Genomic DNA, 23,003 nt, shown 5'->3' with positions numbered 1-23,003 from the left:
TATATATATATATATATATATTCTATCATTCCTGAAAGCGACGCTTACCCGAAAAATATTAGTTCCTTACCATAAGGTAAAGATATATAAGTTAAAATGTGATTCCTTCATCTGTGGTGTTTGAAAACTTCCAATTAAGGCAATAGTCATGGAATATAAGTCATATAAAACCAAATAACCTATGATACTAACTACTAAGGTACATTTAGGTAAATGTTACCTTATATGCAAAAGTTGCTAATCTGAAAAGTTTATTACTATTAGAACTGGGTGATTATAATAACATAAAAGAGAGAGAGATTTTCAGACAACCTCATATAATACCCAAAGTTCTGAACAGAAACAAACTAACTAAAGCTGCATAAAGGAGAAAACATTGCTAAGAGACTACTTTGTCTCACATACAAGGACAATTTCTCCTTTTTTTCCCTTTCATGTGATCCAATCCATGATTCATTACAATGTTGCCATACCAAAATAATTCTTCAAATGCAGCCGTTTTTTTCTTATTGTCTTTTGCATGTCACAGTTGCAGCCTTTTCACATAGGGATGAAATTCTTCTGTCTCTCCTTGCAGGACCACTGAAGCAAGCTTAATTTTATGGAATATGCCCAAACTAACTTGCTTCTTGTGAAGTGTGTTTTATTACACACAATTGCATCAATAATGATTAGGATTTGGTGCACTCAGAAAATGTTGTAGTCAATGAAGTCAACAAATCCGACTATTCGATGAAGATTAGACAACTCGGATTCAAGACGTAACTTGTAATCTGACACGTCTTATCTTCATCCAATGATCTGGAATTGTAGAATGCATCGACTAGAACATTTTTTATTGTACCTAATTCTAATTCGCGTCAATATCAATATGATCTCTCATATCACTAGGGACCCAACCCGTGGCAAACACGCAACTGTTTCCTTTCCATGTGAGAACTAACATACCTTCTTCCCTTTTCATACCCCATCCACTAGCATGTTCATCAAGCAAAGCCTTAACTTCCTTCACAGTTTCATCACAAAATGGTAAACTCATGTATCCAGCATTTCTCATTCTTTGTGACATTTGCATCCCAGACTCCAATCTCTCTATCCTTTGATGCCCTTCAAATCCTATGATATTCTCAATTTTCTGGCCTATGTCGGATTCATATTCTGTCCTCTGGCTACTACTCTTAGGAAGAAAAGTCTCCAATGCATCAAAGGGTATCCATAGATGATTGAAACATGTAGTGATTCTTGATGTTAGAGTTGGTGCACTAAGGTCACAATCCTCATCCACCAAGAGCATAATCCTTGGGTTAAGACTCTTAACTATATTCAGAAAAGTATCCCTTAGAGAAAGGTTTTGAGGGCTACCCTTTATATCATCAGACAAGTATCTTAGCCAATTTTGACAATTTATGACCAATGCTTCATCTTCCCTAAGGTTTAGCACACTAGGATTCAAAAGACTCAACAGTGACTCAAAATGAAAACTACTAGATTCATTGCCTAATTCAGAAGATACTAATATTGGAGGTGTGTTTCCTAAAACATTGAATTCAAAAGGTACATCCCTAAACTTAGCAAAGTTCCCTAAACGTTGACCAACTTCTTGTATTGAAATATTGACCAAGGGAGGGACATGTGGCCTACAAGATGGGACAGTGATTCTTAGTGAAGGAGGTCCTTCAGGCCTTTTAGCTAAATCATCTATAAAAGTAGGCCATTGCATACAATGAGTGATGCTAAAATCTAGGATATGTACCCTATGGAACCCTTCAATTGCTTTCAAAATTTCATTATTTGATGCACAAAAACCAAATCTATGCCAAGGGATTAAGTCAACATACCCAGCTAGCTCGATCACACTCATCAACCTCCTTTGAATGGTGTTGTTGCTTCCCTTGAAATTCATTGCTGTGGGGCAAATCCTTAAAGCCCTAGAGATTAGTGCCCTTAGGAACCATGAGGTGAGCCTTTGGTTAGTGTCACCAAGGGGTGAAGCAACGTTGTTGAGGACCCACATAACTTGTTGAGCCAAGGTGATATCATTGCTCTCTAAAGCACTTGCACAATGTAATAAGAGCTTCTCTATACAAGCTCCATCATGGCTTCCAAGACACCCTTTGAGTGCCCCTGAAAGTGTACTGTGTGGTGTAGTGTTAGAGAGGCTGGTAGAGTTTTGAAGGGAAATAGAACTACCCTTTAACTCAGATTTCATGCTATGTGTTACGTGCATGGTGAGTTTGTGAAGTAGAGGAAAAAGAGAAGATGGTGATGGAGAAAAAGGGATTTGTACTTTTGTTATAGAGGCTTGTGAAGGAATTGGAAAACTAGGGTTTATTTTGGTGTATGCTGAAGGTGGTGCTAACTAATGAGTTATGGAATTGAATCTATTATTGGGCATGGTATATATCTAGCTAGGTTACTTTATGTGAAACCTGTAGCTATATTTCTTGTATAGAGAGGGTATGACCTATGGAAAGACTAGGTCGACTATTTATAGGATCATACTTCTCCCGTATTGAAGAAAGAAATATTGTAAAATATAGAGCAAAAAATAAAATATAATATTTTTGTCCTTAAAACTAAGCATAAAATGAGTATTATCTTCTTAATTATTCGAGATGATCTCTACTCATTTATAGCACATAGAGCCATTTATTTTTTCAACTAACAAACATAATGTACTTGGTAAGGATCCAATTTTGTGGATAATTTCTTAATGCTTCTCTAAATTTTTTTTTTGAGTCTTAGAGTCATATCCTAACTCTATTGTACATCCAATCCGATATCCCTAGGCTTCTTTTTGTAGAAAAAGATAAACTTTATTGTGTTTCAAATTTGGAACCTTTAGGATTTAACTTACTTAATATAGATAAAATGCACGGTTTTAATGCAATATTAATGTTATTTTGACTATTTAGATAACAGAAAATATTTAAGATCTATGACGATTAAAGTATATTGCCAAAAATAAAGTCACTTGAGGATGAGAGAGATGGTTAACTTTGGCACTAAACATAAAGAGTCAGAGAGGAATTTCTAGGTACGTTTCTTGTCCTCACAATAATATATATTAAAGAATGTAACTCGTTTACTTGAAGCAAAATTCTTGGATATTAACGTCATAGATACGTAGTCAAATTTAATGTTATGTGAAGACATGTAGATTGTAATAAAAGTTTACTTGCATAGTTGCATGTCTCTCTAACAACACTTTTAGACATGCAAGTACTGATTTAAGTGTGAGATTTTTTTTCATAAAAAAGTGTGGCAAGCTTTAATTCAATAATCATTGTACACTTGAACTTAAACACTTCTCTATACATAAAAGAATGAGTTTATGTAAAAACCAAGTGTGACACATTCTTAGTTTTTTCATTCACTATAAGTATTACTCAAGGACTTGGTTATTGTCATATTTTTAATATTTGTTCTTTCCCCTATGTAAAAAATGTATACTCCTATAGGAACATGTATTTGTTATTAATTTATTATTACTGTTGAATTATATTTCTATAAGTTAATGCTCGTTTTTAACTTGATTCTTATTTTGATGAGTAACAATTGATAGTATCCATAACAAACTCTTCAATGTGATGATTAAACAGAGAGGAATCTTGAAATGAGGTAGTTTCTTAAGAACAAAGGCAAGCTATGACATTAAACATTCTTCAAATGAGTAACAATTGACACTCAAGGAAAGCTATGTTGGCATTAAGCTTAAGTCTCATCATCAGAACTAGAACTAGAACTCGAATTATGCACTCGCCTTTCGGCTATTGCTGGGAATAGTCTCCTATGTACATCAGAAAGTGAGTTATTATGATGAGTGTTAGAAGAGGATGTTTGAGACTCTTTCTTAGCCTTTTCTGACTTCAAAACTGCTTTATCTTTCACCTCTTTGCATACCTTGTCTAACATTATCAAGAAATCGCGCACGATCACGAACAACCGCAGCCCTTCATCTTTGCCTGCTTTCCCATGGAAATAATCTGCTGTGCTCTTAACCTCAGCCATTATCCTCTTCTCTTCCTCTATAAGCCATGACACTTCAATTGTTGCCTTCGCCACGAAACACGACAAAGAATGTTGGAATTGACACTCTTCTTGGCCATTCTTCAAATCATTATTCAACAACGCTTCACTTTTCTTCAATGACTGATCAAGTTTTGACACTGCAGCTGTTAGCGCATCGCCGTCTATAACTGCTGCCTTTTTCACATCTTCAAGTTCACTACTTAGGCTTGAAACTACTTGCAGACCGAGGCTGCGATAGTGCTCTTCGGAATCTTCATTTCCACCCTCAACAAAATCCTCTGCTTTCATACTAGAATAGCTACTACTTGCTTTAGCTGTTCTTACAGATCTTATGCCCTCGGAACGAATAGTCTCCTGAACCACAAAGTGTAGTAGTGTTGTCTTGCCATCGGTTCCTTTTACGTCAGCCAGTTTCAAAAGTGTGTCTAGCCTAAACGCTTGAGCGCCACCACGATACGTGCCATCGTTCATGCGGTTTCCAGTCTTGAGAACTGCTTCTAATAGTTTTAGGAAGAGCCTGCTTTTTCTTAGTTTGTTGCATGAAACCTGCCATACACATAAGATACACCAACATCACAAGCATGTAAGAACCAAATCTCATAAATGTACACAGACTTTATATCAATCAAAATTGCAGTGTTTATATGCAAAATGAATTATACCATTCAATTTTTTTAGCTTTTAATTTTAAAAATTTCACAGATTTCACTCTCACCTCTAATGTTGAAAAGCAATCCTTAATGCTGGAGGACTCTTCTGGTAGTGTGAACATGAACACTAGAGACTCGAGCCGTTTGAAAGCGAACGGAATTTCAACCAAGACCTTGAGAAACCTATCTGCAGGGCCAAGTTGAGAAAGTTCGCCTGTGAATAACCGAAGCTTCAGTTCCTCTTCTGTTGTTGGCACCATCTTCAGCAATGTCTGAATGAGCTCAACGGAAATCTCGTTACCTGAGTCAATCGATATATGCTATGTAATTCACATTGATCCTATGCAAATGTTAATCTTGGAGAAGTGCTCTGAAAAACTACAACCGCTTTTGATTTTTGAATGTGAACGTTAATGAATCAAATTCATAATGAGATAAAGTTGAAACATTCCATTTTAAACATATACACCAAATCATCATCATAGAAAAAGTATATTATGTCCTAATACAGATAAAAGAACAAATACCTTCTTTAATGGCATCAACAACTTCTTCTGTTGTCACATTCAGAGCGCGAAGAAGAATTGATAAATTCTGTGCTTTCCTAGGATCGATAATCCGAATGTACTGGACCGAAGGTTCTAGAGATGGTGAGTCTTTTCTTCTTTCATTTTTGTTATGGGTGGTAAATCCAAATAAAGACTCTATCTTTTCTTCACTGAACCTGTTAAGTTGTTATGAATGCAGCAATCATATTAGTACATGTTTTACTTTTGCTTATTCATGCAAAATCTGATTTTTTTTACAACGCTTAAAAATGTTCTTACTGAAATGATCCTTCTCTAATATCATTCCACACCATTGCATGATCAGGATTTGTAGCAACCTTATCCCAGAAAAATGGCTTTAACTTTGGTTTTGGTGCATCAGATTCTTCACCATCCTCACTAGCACGAAGCGGTCCTAAAGGCGAAATTTGATTTCCACTACCAGCCACTGGTTTTTTTGGTGGAGCAGGTGGAGGCCTAGCTACTTTAGGAGGTGGTGGTGGCCGTGGTGCGAGAGGAGGTGGTGGTGGCGGCGGTTGCTGTGGCTGCTCAGGGACTGGTTTCGCTAGTGGAGGTTTTAGCATAGAGATCGGTAATTGTCCCTTGATTTCTGATAATGTTGTCTCAGGTAGTGAGGTGTTGTTATCTTCAAGCTTAATGGAAGATTTCCTAACAATAGAAAGGTTCTTTCCATAGTTAATACTATATTCTTTCTTAAGAGAATCTTCCATACTACCAGATTTTTGTGAACCTGAAATGAAAAAGAAACATCGGTTGAAAGGTCCTTGTAATGTTTCACACTTTCACTACCAGATACCAACAAGGCGTTGGTCTAATGGTGTAAGACTCTACTAAATATCAAGATGATCAAAAGGTCAAAAAAATTATTCAAGACAAACCAAAACCGAACAAAGATATACATACCACTAGACAAATCACTTGAGCTTAGTGTGAGTAAAGGCTTCACATCTTGGTCAACCTTTTTGCTCTTCCTAATCACACAACAACATAGGATCAAGCCTATAAAGATTATAACTCCTGATGCACAAGCACCAAGAATAATTGCTTTTTCTTGCATGTTGTCATACTTAGAATGAACATTTGTTTGAGGAGGTGGTGAAGGTGGTGGTGGTGGAATTAGCACAAGCATATCCGGAGGAAGTGGTAAATCTTCAAATGAGGGCTTTGAAGTTGATGATGGAGAATCTGGTGGTGTTGATGGATCAGTAACAGGACTTGGTGGTGACTCAGAAATCAAATATCTTCCATGATCATATGCTATACTAAAGAGTGACACATCTTCTTCAAAAACAGGAGTAGTAGGAACTTTCTTTCTTATACATTCCAAAAATGTTTGTTTCATATGTGGAGGTAGAAATCTAGTTTCTTTGTCTATGTTCTTTTCCATTACTAAGTCAAAATCTTCAATATCATTATTGTTCTTCTCTATCAATTCTTTCCTGCAATGTTCCCACACTTGCTCTACCTGTATCAACCAATTCAACCAATGCCATTCAGTAACACAATTGAAAGTCACACAACTATAGCAAAGCATATATATATTTATCCTTTACATGATGTAATCCTATTCGAAACAGGAACATGGACAATATAGTGGGGCTAACTTTTCTCGTTGGAGTTTTCTTTATATGTAAGACTCAAACTCGGATCTTGCTTAAGGGAAAGCAGTTATATATCACTTGATCCAACCACTTGTTACTAAAGTTGGTTTCATTCAAGTTTGTTGTACAAAAAACATTGTTGGTATAACCTAGTTAAACAACACCAGCAATGGAACATCATGTAGATGAATAACCTAGTTAAACCCAAAATCACCATTTTGGTAAAATTCATAATACTATTCAAAATTCTGATTTCAACCATGAAATAAGAATAACTAGGAAAATATAAGGGTGAAAAAGAAATGAAAAACATACCTTAAAAAATTCATGGGGTTTCCATCTCTTGCCCTCTGAAACCCATTTGACCAAAGCACAAAGAAGAATGACATACAAAACCACATAAGTAGCAGGTCTTGTAAATTCCATTGCTTCCAAATTCACCAACCCAATGCCATAATCTTCTTTTCATCTCATTGAACTTTGAATAATCTATCTAATTTTGATTAATCTCTAAACATATAATAACACAATATAATTTGTCTCTTCAGCTTCCAAATCAATATCACTATGTATTGAATAACAAACTTTAAAATTGTGGTCGTAATTATATTATGTTTATCATAATTATATAGGAAAATGCAGCAATTCTATTGTAATATGGCTATGGAGACTATTAAAACTATAATGTTGTAATCTTAATTACATCTAGATTTGCTTTATTGTTGTAACTTGTTAAACAAGAAACGTAGGATGTTACAAAAAATTGCATGCCATAATTTGATGAAGGGGAGAAACATATGAATTATTGAATGTTAATGCAAATTTGCAACGTAAGGAGATGAGAAAAACTAATAAGAATGAAGGTGTGAGATGAAACCAATTCATGCAAAGGGTATAATTGTCCTAAAATTTGTTGAAGGAAGGTTAGTTTTATCTTGTATTAATTAATATGACGTTAAAGTTCGATTTTAATTTGTTAGTAAAGAGACGTGGGGAGAATAAGGTGGGATACCCTTCATGATCATGTTATTTGTACAAGTAGATCTTTGATATTTTAATCAACATTTTTTTATATATCAATGCAAAGGATGCTAATATCTTTATACAAATGAATTGTATAATAGACTAGGAGTTTGCAGGATCCGACCCTATCCACTTATTTGGTATGGCCTGATCATGTTCAGACCTGAATAGAGTTGGGTCTAGGGTCGGGTTTAGGTTCAAAAATTAGGTTCAATCAATATTTAGGATCTGATAGGAGACAAAGATGACACAAACGATGTGTTTCTATTCAATTATGTACAAAGTAATGATACATTTTTGTCGAAAGTATCATTTTCTACGGAAGTCGTGTACCCTAAACACGACTTCCATTGTATATTGATAATAAAATAGCTATGTAGCCTAGTGGTTCTTAATTTTTATGAGAACCTAGAGGTCCATGGTTCAACATCCACCTATTGCTTTATTTTTATTTTTATTTATAACTTTGACATATATTATTTCTACAAGTACTATGATACATTATGAGTATATTGCATTATATTCACTACCAAATTTTATACATTACCTAATTGTTTAAAACAATATAAAATAAAAATGTACAAAATTCAGTAATGAATATAATGCAATTTAACCATAATGTATCATATCCTTGTAAAAATAATATATGTCAAAGTTATAAAAAAAGTTAAATAAAAAAAACAATAGGTGGGTGTTGAACCATAGACCTCTAGGTTTCCATAAAATCCAAGAACCACTAGGCTACATATCTCTTTTGTCATTATTATACAATGGAAGTCGTGTTTAGGGTACACGACTTCCATGGAGAGAGAATATGTCAGGGAGTCGTGGATGGGATCCACGACTTCCCCAAAATCGTGGATCTCATCCACGACTTTCCCCCAAAGTCGTGGGTACCATCCACGACTTCCCTAAAAATACACTTCCGTAAATATTTTGAAACATATACCAAACGTGTGATAGTGTAGTTTGACTACACTATCCACGTAAATTTTCCCACTTATTATCTAATTTTTCATAACATATACATGATTAAGAACATATATATAATTTTATACGCCAAATAATCTAACATATATGCATTATATTTAACTGAGTCTATGGTCGAGTTTGGGTTCAAAGACAGACACAATCAACATTTAGGGTCGAATTAGCTTTAAATCTAAGGTGACAAATATTTAGGATAACCCGTTCTCTTCCTGCAAGAAATGTTGATTTAAATTTTGAATTATAATTACATGAAGAATAAAATTTGAAATGCTTAAAACACACGTATTAGCTTAGGGTAATCTTGTAATATTTATATACTATTAGTATAAAGATTTATACATAATTAGTATCTTATTTTATTATTTATTTATATGCACATATGTTATTTACTAGTGATTAGTTTATAAGTGACATATATCATTTTCCTTTAGATATGAAGGTACGGTGGAGGGATGTGGATCACATATCCTCATTCATGTCTCATATGGTGTCCCAAACAAATTAAAAAACTTCATTCATTTAAAAAGAAAAATTATAAAAAGAATTACTATTTTAATATTATTTCGAGAAGTTTGATTGATTTACAATATGAGGAAAGAAAAATTATGAGATATGTGATATTCTTCACGATGGAGTGAAGTAATTGGAGGAGAGGAGGGAAGGAAGGGTGATGTGGCAGACATGCATGTCTGTCAGGATAGATTGTGTATGATAATAATTATATATAGACTATCCCCACTTTTAACGGTTGAATAATTATTGTAACTTGTGATCCATCCTCGTTCACCTCAATTTTGTATCCACCTTCTTATTATTTCATTTGATATTCCATATTTATTGATTGGAATAAGTAAAATACTATAAAGAATCTTTGTTTATTTGGTGTAGGTGGACACAGTCATAAATTAAAGCTACCTAATAACCAAATCCAAGGGTCAAATTCAGTTTATGTCTATTGTAACCTCTTACCACAGTTCAATCTTTGAAACTCAGATTCAGAATTATGTGCTATGTTGGTAAAGCAACAAAGATCTTCTTCTTCTTACTCACTGTGTTCATTGTTCTTGGTCTTGTACTAGGATTCCGCCTCCTCCGCCACCGTCACCACCGCACCAAATGCTCCTCTGATGATTATTCATCTTGCACCACCACCGTCACTTATTCTCCTCCTCCTCCTCCTCCTACTGTTACTACTACCTTTGTTCCTTCCCCCATTTTCAACCTCCCAACAACATCACCAACTCCTCCTTCTTCTGATAACACCATTGCTTTTTCTCCTCCACCTTCTACTTCAACTAATAATCCAACTCCACCTACACCGCTTGCAAACCCTAACCCTACCCCTCTTCCTCCTCCTCCTCCTCCGCTTGTATATCCACCACCGCCGGAGACTAGTCCTCCGAGTGTTGCAGCACCGCCAATGGACACACCTACACCGGGTTCGGCGTTGGTATCTCCTGGACCAGTCCATGCTATTGCGGTCATTGGATTCTGATGCAGTCAATTGGCCTTTATATGATGTCATCTTGTATCGGGACTGATCCCAGTGTCACACTCCCTGTCTCAAGCTAATCCGGATGTTATTTTGTACAAATGAGTAGATAAAACCGGATCACGGTTTTCTATGCTCCACAACCCTAGAAGCCCCCATGCATGCTTGTGGAGTGTTCCATGCTCAAGGCCACAGTCGTGGATCGACACCAACCATGATCCGAATGAACTAAGATTGTTTCAGTCTAGAGATGATTCTAACTCGACCCAATAAGGTATAGCACTTATATGGTTAGAATTGTTAATCTTATTCTCTAATAATATTTTTGATAGTAGATTAATTTACTCTCCTTATTATTCTAATAATAATAATAATAATGTGTAATTGCTTCATTAGCTTGATTGATGTAACATGTAGTTAGAAAGGATGAAGGGGGATCCAATTGTTTAACTTGGAATGTTGTTTGAAAATTTTATTTGGCAAATGGAAAAGGGTCGTAATAATGTGCAAAGATGTAGAAGTATTCATTCATTTGTATATGGCAGGAATAATAGTAGATTCACTATAATATAAAGGGCATATGATAATAACAATAAAAAATATGTCTAATGGGTTAAATATTCGTGAAGGATTGCTTAACAAATAAATATAGAATGTGTATTTAATAGAAAATCAATTTGGAGTAGCTTCTTTGGTATATATATTTTTCTCAAAATTGTCATCTGCAATGTACTACAGTTTCTTCTTAAATTGCATAGGATAAAAGTCATTTTCTAAACTATTTAATTAGTTTATGCAATCATTTGTTACAATGGTAACAAATTTTATGCCATCACCATAAATCCATACATTATTAAAGATATTTTACGGGTAATTTTCGGAAGATGGTCGCTTAGTTAATTAGGAAGTTAAGAATTAGTTAATTAGGTTTGTGTAAGTTTGCTTGTTTTATAAATTTTTTTTTTTTCTCTTATATAAATAAGTCATATTAGCTTACTTTTTCATTCAATTTAATAATAAAATACTATGAGGTATTCTTCAATACTCTAGTGTCAATTCTCTTTTTCTATGGAGCTTGAATCTTTGCTCTTTTTGTTCCTGTCTTAAGTTCTTTCTTTTTAAATATAGAACTATGATACATTATGAGTATATTGCATTATATTCACTACCAAATTTTATACATTACCTAATTGTTTAAAACAATATAAAATAAAAATGTACAAAATTCAGTAATGAATATAATGCAATTTAACCATAATGTATCATATCCTTGTAAAAATAATATATGTCAAAGTTATAAAAAAAGTTAAATAAAAAAAACAATAGGTGGGTGTTGAACCATAGACCTCTAGGTTTCCATAAAATCCAAGAACCACTAGGCTACATATCTCTTTTGTCATTATTATACAATGGAAGTCGTGTTTAGGGTACACGACTTCCATGGAGAGAGAATATGTCAGGGAGTCGTGGATGGGATCCACGACTTCCCCAAAATCGTGGATCTCATCCACGACTTTCCCCCAAAGTCGTGGGTACCATCCACGACTTCCCTAAAAATACACTTCCGTAAATATTTTGAAACATATACCAAACGTGTGATAGTGTAGTTTGACTACACTATCCACGTAAATTTTCCCACTTATTATCTAATTTTTCATAACATATACATGATTAAGAACATATATATAATTTTATACGCCAAATAATCTAACATATATGCATTATATTTAACTGAGTCTATGGTCGAGTTTGGGTTCAAAGACAGACACAATCAACATTTAGGGTCGAATTAGCTTTAAATCTAAGGTGACAAATATTTAGGATAACCCGTTCTCTTCCTGCAAGAAATGTTGATTTAAATTTTGAATTATAATTACATGAAGAATAAAATTTGAAATGCTTAAAACACACGTATTAGCTTAGGGTAATCTTGTAATATTTATATACTATTAGTATAAAGATTTATACATAATTAGTATCTTATTTTATTATTTATTTATATGCACATATGTTATTTACTAGTGATTAGTTTATAAGTGACATATATCATTTTCCTTTAGATATGAAGGTACGGTGGAGGGATGTGGATCACATATCCTCATTCATGTCTCATATGGTGTCCCAAACAAATTAAAAAACTTCATTCATTTAAAAAGAAAAATTATAAAAAGAATTACTATTTTAATATTATTTCGAGAAGTTTGATTGATTTACAATATGAGGAAAGAAAAATTATGAGATATGTGATATTCTTCACGATGGAGTGAAGTAATTGGAGGAGAGGAGGGAAGGAAGGGTGATGTGGCAGACATGCATGTCTGTCAGGATAGATTGTGTATGATAATAATTATATATAGACTATCCCCACTTTTAACGGTTGAATAATTATTGTAACTTGTGATCCATCCTCGTTCACCTCAATTTTGTATCCACCTTCTTATTATTTCATTTGATATTCCATATTTATTGATTGGAATAAGTAAAATACTATAAAGAATCTTTGTTTATTTGGTGTAGGTGGACACAGTCATAAATTAAAGCTACCTAATAACCAAATCCAAGGGTCAAATTCAGTTTATGTCTATTGTAACCTCTTACCACAGTTCAATCTTTGAAACTCAGATTCAGAATTATGTGCTATGTTGGTAAAGCAACAAAGATCTTCTTCTTCTTACTCACTGTGTTCATTGTTCTTGGTCTTGTACTAGGATTCCGCCTCCTCCGCCACCGTCACCACCGCACCAAATGCTCCTCTGATGATTATTCATCTTGCACCACCACCGTCACTTATTCTCCTCCTCCTCCTCCTCCTACTGTTACTACTACCTTTGTTCCTTCCCCCATTTTCAACCTCCCAACAACATCACCAACTCCTCCTTCTTCTGATAACACCATTGCTTTTTCTCCTCCACCTTCTACTTCAACTAATAATCCAACTCCACCTACACCGCTTGCAAACCCTAACCCTACCCCTCTTCCTCCTCCTCCTCCTCCGCTTGTATATCCACCACCGCCGGAGACTAGTCCTCCGAGTGTTGCAGCACCGCCAATGGACACACCTACACCGGGTTCGGCGTTGGTATCTCCTGGACCAGTCCATGCTATTGCGGTCATTGGATTCTGATGCAGTCAATTGGCCTTTATATGATGTCATCTTGTATCGGGACTGATCCCAGTGTCACACTCCCTGTCTCAAGCTAATCCGGATGTTATTTTGTACAAATGAGTAGATAAAACCGGATCACGGTTTTCTATGCTCCACAACCCTAGAAGCCCCCATGCATGCTTGTGGAGTGTTCCATGCTCAAGGCCACAGTCGTGGATCGACACCAACCATGATCCGAATGAACTAAGATTGTTTCAGTCTAGAGATGATTCTAACTCGACCCAATAAGGTATAGCACTTATATGGTTAGAATTGTTAATCTTATTCTCTAATAATATTTTTGATAGTAGATTAATTTACTCTCCTTATTATTCTAATAATAATAATAATAATGTGTAATTGCTTCATTAGCTTGATTGATGTAACATGTAGTTAGAAAGGATGAAGGGGGATCCAATTGTTTAACTTGGAATGTTGTTTGAAAATTTTATTTGGCAAATGGAAAAGGGTCGTAATAATGTGCAAAGATGTAGAAGTATTCATTCATTTGTATATGGCAGGAATAATAGTAGATTCACTATAATATAAAGGGCATATGATAATAACAATAAAAAATATGTCTAATGGGTTAAATATTCGTGAAGGATTGCTTAACAAATAAATATAGAATGTGTATTTAATAGAAAATCAATTTGGAGTAGCTTCTTTGGTATATATATTTTTCTCAAAATTGTCATCTGCAATGTACTACAGTTTCTTCTTAAATTGCATAGGATAAAAGTCATTTTCTAAACTATTTAATTAGTTTATGCAATCATTTGTTACAATGGTAACAAATTTTATGCCATCACCATAAATCCATACATTATTAAAGATATTTTACGGGTAATTTTCGGAAGATGGTCGCTTAGTTAATTAGGAAGTTAAGAATTAGTTAATTAGGTTTGTGTAAGTTTGCTTGTTTTATAAATTTTTTTTTTTTCTCTTATATAAATAAGTCATATTAGCTTACTTTTTCATTCAATTTAATAATAAAATACTATGAGGTATTCTTCAATACTCTAGTGTCAATTCTCTTTTTCTATGGAGCTTGAATCTTTGCTCTTTTTGTTCCTGTCTTAAGTTCTTTCTTTTTAAATATAGAAAGTTGTGTTTTAAGTTTTAACATACATAAAAAAAATTAATTCAGTATGTAGTGATATAAGTGGAAAGAGATTCAAATATATGTAAAAAAAGTAACTTTCATGGACATTCTATGGATAAGAAGCATTAAATTTCATTTTAACAACTTTAACAAAAACTTCATTTTTCAAATTTCTATTTGCTTTTGGAAGCACCAAACTTTTGGCAGCTTTGCAATGTTTAGAGTGAAATAAATAACCAAAATAGGAGGGATAAAGAATAAGTAGTAATGTCTTAAATGTAGACAATCTTATATCCCAAGTTCTGTTAGCCTCACATACATATAGATGTTTCTGGTTCGGACAGGATTATCTCCAGTGAAAAAATACCTGTGAGAAATAAAAAAAATATCCCATACTTGGTTTTATAAGTTATCTTCCACCATTAAGATATGACATATTAATTAAATTTTATTATTATGATTTTCTTGTTTAATTAGATTGAGATGAGACAATCCCCTATTATTGGATACCACGTTGAAATTAGCCCAAATTGATTCTGTAACGGTAATTAACCTCATTTCAAGGCCAAAAGTCACGAAGGCCAAAAATGTGGCCCCCACCACTTCAGTACAATTTTTTCACTTCTGGCATAAAAGAATATTCATTTCTGGGTTTTGTTTTGTGCCCTCTTTGAAAGTAAGTAATTTGATACAATGAGTCTAGGTATAATTGTAATTAAGGTTGTTTTATTTGTTAGGAAGGTTATGAGTTTAGATAAGAGAAACAATTTTTTTGTACTTTCCTCCTTTTCTACTAAGTGGTGGGACTCTTATTTTCTCTTTACAAAAATAATATTATATTGCTCGATTCGAATATAATTTCTCTTATAACTTGAAGATATATGTAGTTTAGATATAAAAAAAATGGTAAAACACACTTTTTACTTGGTGTCTTTTTTATTATAAGCAAAATGTATTAAACTCAGCACAAATGGTGCTAACCTAATATAAAGAAAGATCAAACATTGATCTCTTAGTAGCTAAAGTAATACAATCTTTAGGATCTCTAAGATCTAGCTTGGATCAAATCCATAATATGTACATGACTAACTGTCTTTCATGAGAAGATTAAATCATTCCTCATTATCAAAATAGACCACACAACAACAAACCAAAACATTTTTCACAACTGGGAACCTTTTGCATTAGTAAACATTAACTAATACAAATTCCAACAATCTAATAACGAGCTTGGTATGGATGAGGAAACCTAAAGTCAAGGGTAGAATCCTTTCCAAACAGAAGCACCAAAATCACAAGACAAAAAAAGATGTTCAACAGATTCATTATGATTCAAACAAATGACACACTTCACATCTTCGATCCTATGAATAACTTATCTCTTAAATAATTATACCTTTAAAGGGAGTCTATACCTAATGAGTTTCCAAAGAAAGCAACATTAATTACTTAGTGTCTAGTCTCCATAATTAATAACTTTTATCTCGTAGCTTGATTCAAGAGACTCTACCAAGACTACGTGACTCATTGATGAAATCTAAGAAAGGAGTAATGGATAAGAGAAAGTAACTAATAGGTAACAAATATGGTACAAGGAAGAATCATCTTTAATTAATCATTTGGCAATGATAATGGACATGAGATTGTAACTAAGATTGTAAAACTACGTGACATAGCATTGTTACCCTTGTTTATTTATTTAATGACAAAGATAAGAAAGCACGTCATAATATTTCCATTAATTAACATCATGAAGTAGCATTGTCTATATTTGTTACTACTTGTTAGAGTTTATTCATGGCAACCAACGTCAGCATAAGGCATGCATCAAGCCATTTTGAAAGAAAAGGTTGAATTTTTCTTTTTCTAATTGATTTTTGTTTTTGTGATGAAAGTCTCATTTAGATAGATACTAGTGGTAAGATATTCATTCTGACTTTCTAATTAGCAAGAATAGATACATATTTGTGTATCTTATTAATTCTACATTTGTAGAGGGATTGTAGTTATGATTGATTTGAGTTTTAAATATCTAGAACTTGATTGTTATATAATGTTTTGGATAGAGACATGTATAATTAATGGTTTTATAATAGGTTCATTTGGATAAGAAATTATAATTGTAGCTTAGAAGTTTAATTTTAATTTGTAGAGTTAGAATTGATTTAGAAAGAATTAGGACCTAAAATAATAACCTGAAATTTAATTTCACATAATTTGGAGGTAATATTGACAACTAGAGTGGAAGTGGTGATTATGATAGTAATATCAATAACGAGATGATAATAATGATACTTGAAATTAGGGGTGAGCAAGACCTGACCTGACTTATAGACCCGTCTTAACCAGATGATTTAGTAGGAACTTATTTAATCCTATCTGCTAATACATTCAATGAAATCAATTTTTTTGTAAATATAAAAATGAAACCAAATAACTTTTTTAGAGTAATGAATATGGGTAGTGATTTAACATTAAATGTTTTTATGGGATTGACTCTTGAACATAAGATAATAATTGGGGTGAAAAGTCAACTAATGTTTATTGTTTCACTGTATGAACTTAATTGGTTATGGTGGGACTATGCTAGCATGTGCATAACACTTTTCTCTTTCCCTTTCTAAGTTATTACAACTTACAAGTAATTAAACACATAAGTTATTACAACTTACAAGTAAACTCACACACATAAAGCCAAAGTAACAAACAAATGAACATGTTTAATTATGTGACATATATAGTATATTATTCCTAGGTAATTCACTTCTCTTTCTCTTCTTCTTGAAACAAACATAAACATGGATTCTTCAGGTGCTTCTACTGGTTGGCTTTATGATTATTATGACTTTGATGTTGCTGGACATGACTTCATGGCTTTAGATTCTGATGCTTTTACTTGGCTGCCTCATACTCACACCTTCAATGATCCTTCTAATATGAGGTGATTTTCCCTTTTTCTTCAACTTTTTTTGTGTTTTTGTTTATTTTTCAATCCTCACCATGACTCTCTCCCACTCCCACTTAAAAATCTTAACCATGTATTGCATCAATCAAGTTGACAAAGCAATTAGAATTAGACTTCACAAAGTGTGAGCCTTTGGATGTAGATGAAAAGAGGATGAAGAGTTGATAAAATGGGCCAGCCCAACTGACTTGGAACAAATAGGTACAATAAAGGGGAGGTTAAAGATAGTGAAATATAGGCTCGAGTAAATCTAATACATTCAAATGAACCCAACATGGACTCAAACTCGACCGGCTCTGAACTAGTCTCATGAGGCCACAATCAAAAAACTCGAACAATCAAGTGTAAAAATAAGCATAACATTAGACTCAGACAATTAACTTCAGTTGATTTTGATCAATTTCTTGACCCAATCCGACCATGATTTGATTTCAAAATGGGTCATGCTAATCGTTTGGACAACTCCAAGTGAGAATCCAAATTCATGCAACACAAAGTAATAAATGTTGGAAGAAATCTCATATTACAAACCACAATAACTCAGAATGCAACATACATAGATATGTTATATAACTTATTATATTGATAATTGATTTTAAAATATAATCTAACATGATACTAAAACTAGAGCTCATAAATGAGAATTCAAGTGAATATTGTATTGCATATTTTTATGTAGAAAGTAAAAAAAATCTTTATTAGAAGCAAGAACCACAAGTTATGAGTTATTTAATAAATTATATCAACACCAACTCAACTTTAGCAAAATTACATATCTCACCCCTCCACTTTTTTTACACATGCTATATACCCTTATGTAAGGTGAGTGGAATATTCTAAAAAAAAGGATAGATGAGTATAAATAAGGTAAATTTAAAAGTATCCAGTGTACTTTACTCTAAGTTATTATACCTAACTTTGTCATGGTGACTTATATATAATTGCAGCTTGGAAATGGAATACTCACTGGATTCAACTATGCTGGAAAAAAGCCCTTCAAAGCGGTAATATCACTTTTGTGGCTATGTAAACTATACAATATTGTCTCCATATTTGTGCGAAACAAAAAAAATACTATTATTTCAAAATTTAACAATTTATAAGTGTTGCCTCAATCATTAACATAATAAAAGCTGAGAAATTTATGCAATTTACACTTTGGCTTATGACATGTTTTAAGAATGATAGTGCAATTTACACACTTGCAAAGTCACTGTTAGGATTCTCATATTGAGAAGAATAACAAACTCAATGTAGTACTTAAGTCATGATGCTCTCTCACTTAATAAACTAGTCTTTTGGGTTGGACTCTCCTCATGGACTTAAGTCCTAACAATTGGTGCTTTTATTGAGAGTTATGTCACAGAAAGGGCTACCTGTGGACAAGATTAAGGTACTTACTGATTGATAGGTGAGTGAAGCCGCCAAAAGAAAAATGACTACCATTGGGTTAGTGTCGATAGAATGAAAGAAACTGTAAGACTCTCTCACCTAATATACTAGTCTTTTGGGTTAGACTTTCCTCATGGGCTTAAGTCCTTACAAATACTAACCATTCCACTTTCACCTTGTTAGCAATTTGGAGAGGCTAAGGTATTGGCATGCATGTACCTACTAAATTCATGGGTGCTAGTGCATCAGTAAAACTTGAGTAGATAGCAATGTTTTTTTCCCTTTCTCTTGTTATTTGTGTATTAATTGATTAACAAATCGACTCTATATACACAAAAGGTCGGGGCTTTTTTAAGTCAAAATTTGTGATTAGTTTTCAGTATTCTGTCTAATATAATTTTCCCTAATTCATTTGCAACTAATGTTGTAGTTTGAAGTCTGAATCATGTGCATCTGGCGCCAAAGCATGTCGTGAGAAATTGCGAAGGGATAAGCTGAATGAGAGGCATGTTATTATTTTGCATCGTGTATACAACAACGACCAAACCTTGTCTTAGTTCCACTAGGTGGGGTCGGTTTATTTGATTGAGTTTAATCTTATAAATCTCCTCTCTTCAATTTGGCATGATTTTGAAGGTTTCTCGAATTGAGTTCTATCTTGGAGCCTGATAGGCCGTCAAAAGTAGACAAGGTCACTATACTAAGCGATGCAGTTCACGTCGTAACCAATTTAAGAAATGAAGCACAAAAGCTGAAGGATATGAATCATGAATTACTTCTAAAAGTTAAAGAATTGAAGGTAGTTTTTTGTTTAGAATACTTATTTTGAAATGATATGATTATTGATGAAAGTTTTGGTCTAATCTATGCTTTCTATTTCTCATAGTATATGGTGTCATGTTAGTATATCTATGAATTGTACTTCTGATTTCTGATCTTATGCTTCTTTGCAGGCTGAGAAGAACGAGCTTCGTGACGAGAAGAATATGCTGAAAGCAGATAAGGAAAGGTTGGAGCAGCAGATCAAACTGACAAATGTGCATCCTAGCTTCCTCCCCCATCCTACAGTTGCTAAAGGGGCACATGGTGTTAACCACAAACTGATACCTTTCGTCGGCTACCCTGGAATCGCGATGTGGCAGTTCATGTCTCCTTCTGTAGTTGATACATCAAAGGATCATCTGCTTCGGCCTCCAGTGGCGTAAAGTCGTTTGCATCCACTGCTTTGTTGTATGCGCACTTCAATTGTATTTTATCTTTATCTAACTAGTCCTATTTGTTTGTTCTCTAAACTCGCAGTCTGAATATCTGCTCAGAGATTGCATATTAAGATAAATGTATGCTGCTACAATCTGAACTATAAGACAGATATGCTTTATGTCATGGTTTCCAAGTATTAATGATGGATAGATAAATAGATTAGTGGATCGTTTATGTAAGGGAAATTCCCCTTTAAGGTTCTCGTCTTGTTCATACCGCAATAGCTATAGAACGAATGTAGTTAAGTGGAGTAAACCCTCAGTTCAGTCCTCGAAAAGTTATGGTGTCGTCATATAAGTCCTTCAAAAGTTTTTTTATTACCAAATAAGCCCTTAGAATATTATAACCATTGTTAAATAGAAGGAGAAATAGAAGGACTTAATTGGCGACTTAAGTCCTTATAAGAACCAATGTGATGACGCTTATAAACTTTTTAAGAACTTAACTGGTAATAGAAAACTTTTAAGGATCTATCTGATATCCGTATAATCTTTCGAGAAGTGAACTGAGTGTTTACTCTTGTTCAGAGTTGTCTAGAGTTTTTTAAGGGAAGTGAAAGTTGCTGAGTGATTGTCCATGGTAGGATGATTCAAAAGGCAGTTTCAGTAATAGGATATAAAAGCAAATAACATTGTTGATGAGATATATTTGTTGACTAAAAAGCATGCTCACTGTATATTTCTGAAATTGTAACCACTATCCACACCATAGCAACAAAGAAAAACACTTAAAAGCAAATTTTCACATGGAAAGAAAAAGCACAGTAACAGAGGTAGCTATAGTGGAAATTCTCTCATCCTTTGAAGGCCATAAGCATCATTAGAAAGCTGAACACTATTGCAATGGAGGCTTGTAGGTTACCCTTCATGGTTGATGAATCTGATAGATCTGGTGAATGTTGGTCACGGGCTAGGGGCGAGACAGGAATGGTTGGAGAGATTGTAGCACTTTCCAGATGTGTTTCGGACGAAGGACTCAGCACTTCAGGAATGTAGTTAGGAGATTCGGAAGGCGTAGTAGTTTCTTCTGGAGCAGAAGAGGGAATGGTGGAAACATCAGGAGAAAATGCAGGCGAAGGAGATGGTTCCGGTGAGGCAGAAGAAGTTGCACTATCAAGAGTGTCGATTTCAACCTTCATTCCTTGGCTGCAATGTCCTATTGTCCCACAAATGAAGTATCTTTTCCCTGATGAAGTAAGAGGGATTGTTGTGGTGCCATCATTGTAAGACTGAATTGGGTTACTTGGTTGGCAAGATTCATAGTCTGCCTTTGAAACTTCAACCACATCATGGTTTGGAGGGTACTGAAAAACTGCAACATTGATGCCAATATTATCAACTTAGTAACTTACAAATAAATAATAATATGCATATGGTTTCAAATTTGAAGGATATGTATTCTTTAGGCACTATAAGAATAATCAAAGTATAAATAAGAATTGTGTTACATTGATGCATTATAAGTGACTTACTGAGATTGTCTCCAACTGAAAATGGTATAGAAGATGCCCATGTTTGAAGGTCTGAGTTAGCATCCCACCCACCATTTGGTCCTCCAACAATATGATTTGTAGCTATGGCCAATTTGATGAGTATAGCCACAAAAAATACCCTGATAATGATGTTAAGTACACCCATATTTTTTGATAATTAGTATTTATGGAATATATTGTATGATTGATATTCCATTAGTGTACAAGTCTATATATAGAGACATCAAATCTATGGTGGTTGATACCTGGTGGATTCACAGGTGTAGAATTTTCAGGTATAGTTGTTAGATTAACAACTCAAGTTTGGTCTTTTGTTCCACACAACACTATATATGATTTCAAAATTGTTTTATCAGTTCCACTATCAGAAATTTATGACTTAGTTCACCTGCACACCCATCATTATACCATAACTTTTCATTAGGAAATATTATAGAGAACCAAACAAAATGTGGCAGTGTAGAAATAAAATATTTCCTATGATATGTAGAGTAAATGTGGCAGTGTACCTAATCCATGTATCCAAACCATATGGTGCCAAAATATGAAACTATTTTCTAAGATGTTGGCATATGTAGTTGGGAATCTATTTTGGAACAACATAAAAAAAGAAGATTTAGAGCAGAAATTAATGAAATGATATAGATTTAGCATTATGGACTCATTGATTAACAAAAACCTTAAAGAGCAATGTTAGCTCAATTCCTTTTGCGGATTATAGCCCAATTTTCGAAGGTGGGTTGGGTTGGATTACAATACTAATCATTATAATGAGTAGTGTGAATTTTTGCTGAAGGTTGTAGAGGAAAAATATAGAATGAAAATCAATGCATGTATAGTGGAAACATGGTAGGCCGAGTCAAATCAATTTTTTTTAATAAACATTATAGACTCAAACTTTTCAAAAAAAAAAAATATATATTTAAATTAAATAGATTAGCTCAAACTTCTCAAAAATTCTAATTAACATAAATAGGTTAGACTGAGACTTGTTAAAAAAACCTATTAAACATAACATGTTGACCTATACAATTTTAGTATTATATATTTATATTAATTTTTATATAATGTATACATTAAATAAATACAAAATATGTATATCCTATAGGCAATTTGGGATATTAGATTTAGTCTATATAAAAACAACCTATTAGCCTATTTAAAAATATATTAATTTATATAAATATCTTATATTATAACAAACTTTAATTAGATTGATAGAACATGACAAACTTTTAAACAGGTCAAACATAGATCTGAAGAAAAAAACACAAACAAATAAATAAG

General features: G+C 33.5%; 6 protein-coding genes across 7 annotated transcripts; 3 read left to right on the top strand and 3 right to left on the bottom strand.

Annotated features, from left to right (window-relative positions):
* Positions 429-2,248, bottom strand: LOC109350933 (scarecrow-like protein 32). Its single transcript, XM_019592245.1, has 2 exons — positions 848-2,248; positions 429-758 (listed from the first exon to the last, which is right to left on the bottom strand). The coding sequence occupies exon 1, from the start codon at positions 2,225-2,227 to the stop codon at positions 851-853; it is 1,377 nt and encodes a 458-aa protein (XP_019447790.1). The 5' UTR covers positions 2,228-2,248; the 3' UTR covers positions 429-758; positions 848-850.
* LOC109350932 (formin-like protein 3) lies at positions 3,593-7,420 on the bottom strand. The gene is made up of 6 exons (XM_019592244.1): positions 7,168-7,420; positions 6,155-6,716; positions 5,510-5,981; positions 5,210-5,406; positions 4,748-4,983; positions 3,593-4,578 (listed from the first exon to the last, which is right to left on the bottom strand). The coding sequence occupies exons 1-6, from the start codon at positions 7,276-7,278 to the stop codon at positions 3,715-3,717; spliced, it is 2,442 nt and encodes an 813-aa protein (XP_019447789.1). The 5' UTR covers positions 7,279-7,420; the 3' UTR covers positions 3,593-3,714.
* On the top strand, positions 9,688-11,217 carry LOC109350935 (leucine-rich repeat extensin-like protein 3). The gene is made up of 2 exons (XM_019592247.1): positions 9,688-10,393; positions 10,464-11,217. The coding sequence occupies exon 1, from the start codon at positions 9,869-9,871 to the stop codon at positions 10,358-10,360; it is 492 nt and encodes a 163-aa protein (XP_019447792.1). The 5' UTR covers positions 9,688-9,868; the 3' UTR covers positions 10,361-10,393; positions 10,464-11,217.
* Positions 12,786-14,338, top strand: LOC109350934 (leucine-rich repeat extensin-like protein 3). The gene is made up of 2 exons (XM_019592246.1): positions 12,786-13,514; positions 13,585-14,338. Exon 1 carries the CDS (start codon positions 12,990-12,992, stop codon positions 13,479-13,481), a length of 492 nt encoding a protein of 163 aa, XP_019447791.1. The 5' UTR covers positions 12,786-12,989; the 3' UTR covers positions 13,482-13,514; positions 13,585-14,338.
* Positions 17,292-20,396, top strand: LOC109350929 (transcription factor bHLH115-like). 2 transcript variants are annotated; one of them, XM_019592241.1, is made up of 5 exons: positions 17,293-17,548; positions 18,520-18,576; positions 19,395-19,469; positions 19,601-19,763; positions 19,918-20,396. In XM_019592241.1, exons 1-5 carry the CDS (start codon positions 17,406-17,408, stop codon positions 20,167-20,169), a joined length of 690 nt encoding a protein of 229 aa, XP_019447786.1. In that variant the 5' UTR covers positions 17,293-17,405; the 3' UTR covers positions 20,170-20,396. The 2 variants fall into 2 exon arrangements, with proteins under 2 accessions (XP_019447787.1, XP_019447786.1); XM_019592242.1 differs by lacking the exon at positions 19,395-19,469 and having other exon boundaries at positions 17,292-17,548.
* On the bottom strand, positions 20,880-21,883 carry LOC109350930 (uclacyanin 1-like). The gene is made up of 2 exons (XM_019592243.1): positions 21,696-21,883; positions 20,880-21,535 (listed from the first exon to the last, which is right to left on the bottom strand). The coding sequence occupies exons 1-2, from the start codon at positions 21,859-21,861 to the stop codon at positions 21,018-21,020; spliced, it is 684 nt and encodes a 227-aa protein (XP_019447788.1). The 5' UTR covers positions 21,862-21,883; the 3' UTR covers positions 20,880-21,017.

This window comes from Lupinus angustifolius, chromosome LG06, assembly GCF_001865875.1.
Source record: "Lupinus angustifolius cultivar Tanjil chromosome LG06, LupAngTanjil_v1.0, whole genome shotgun sequence".
Taxonomy (NCBI): Eukaryota; Viridiplantae; Streptophyta; class Magnoliopsida; order Fabales; family Fabaceae; genus Lupinus; species Lupinus angustifolius.
This window is presented reverse-complemented; position numbering and strand designations above follow the sequence as displayed.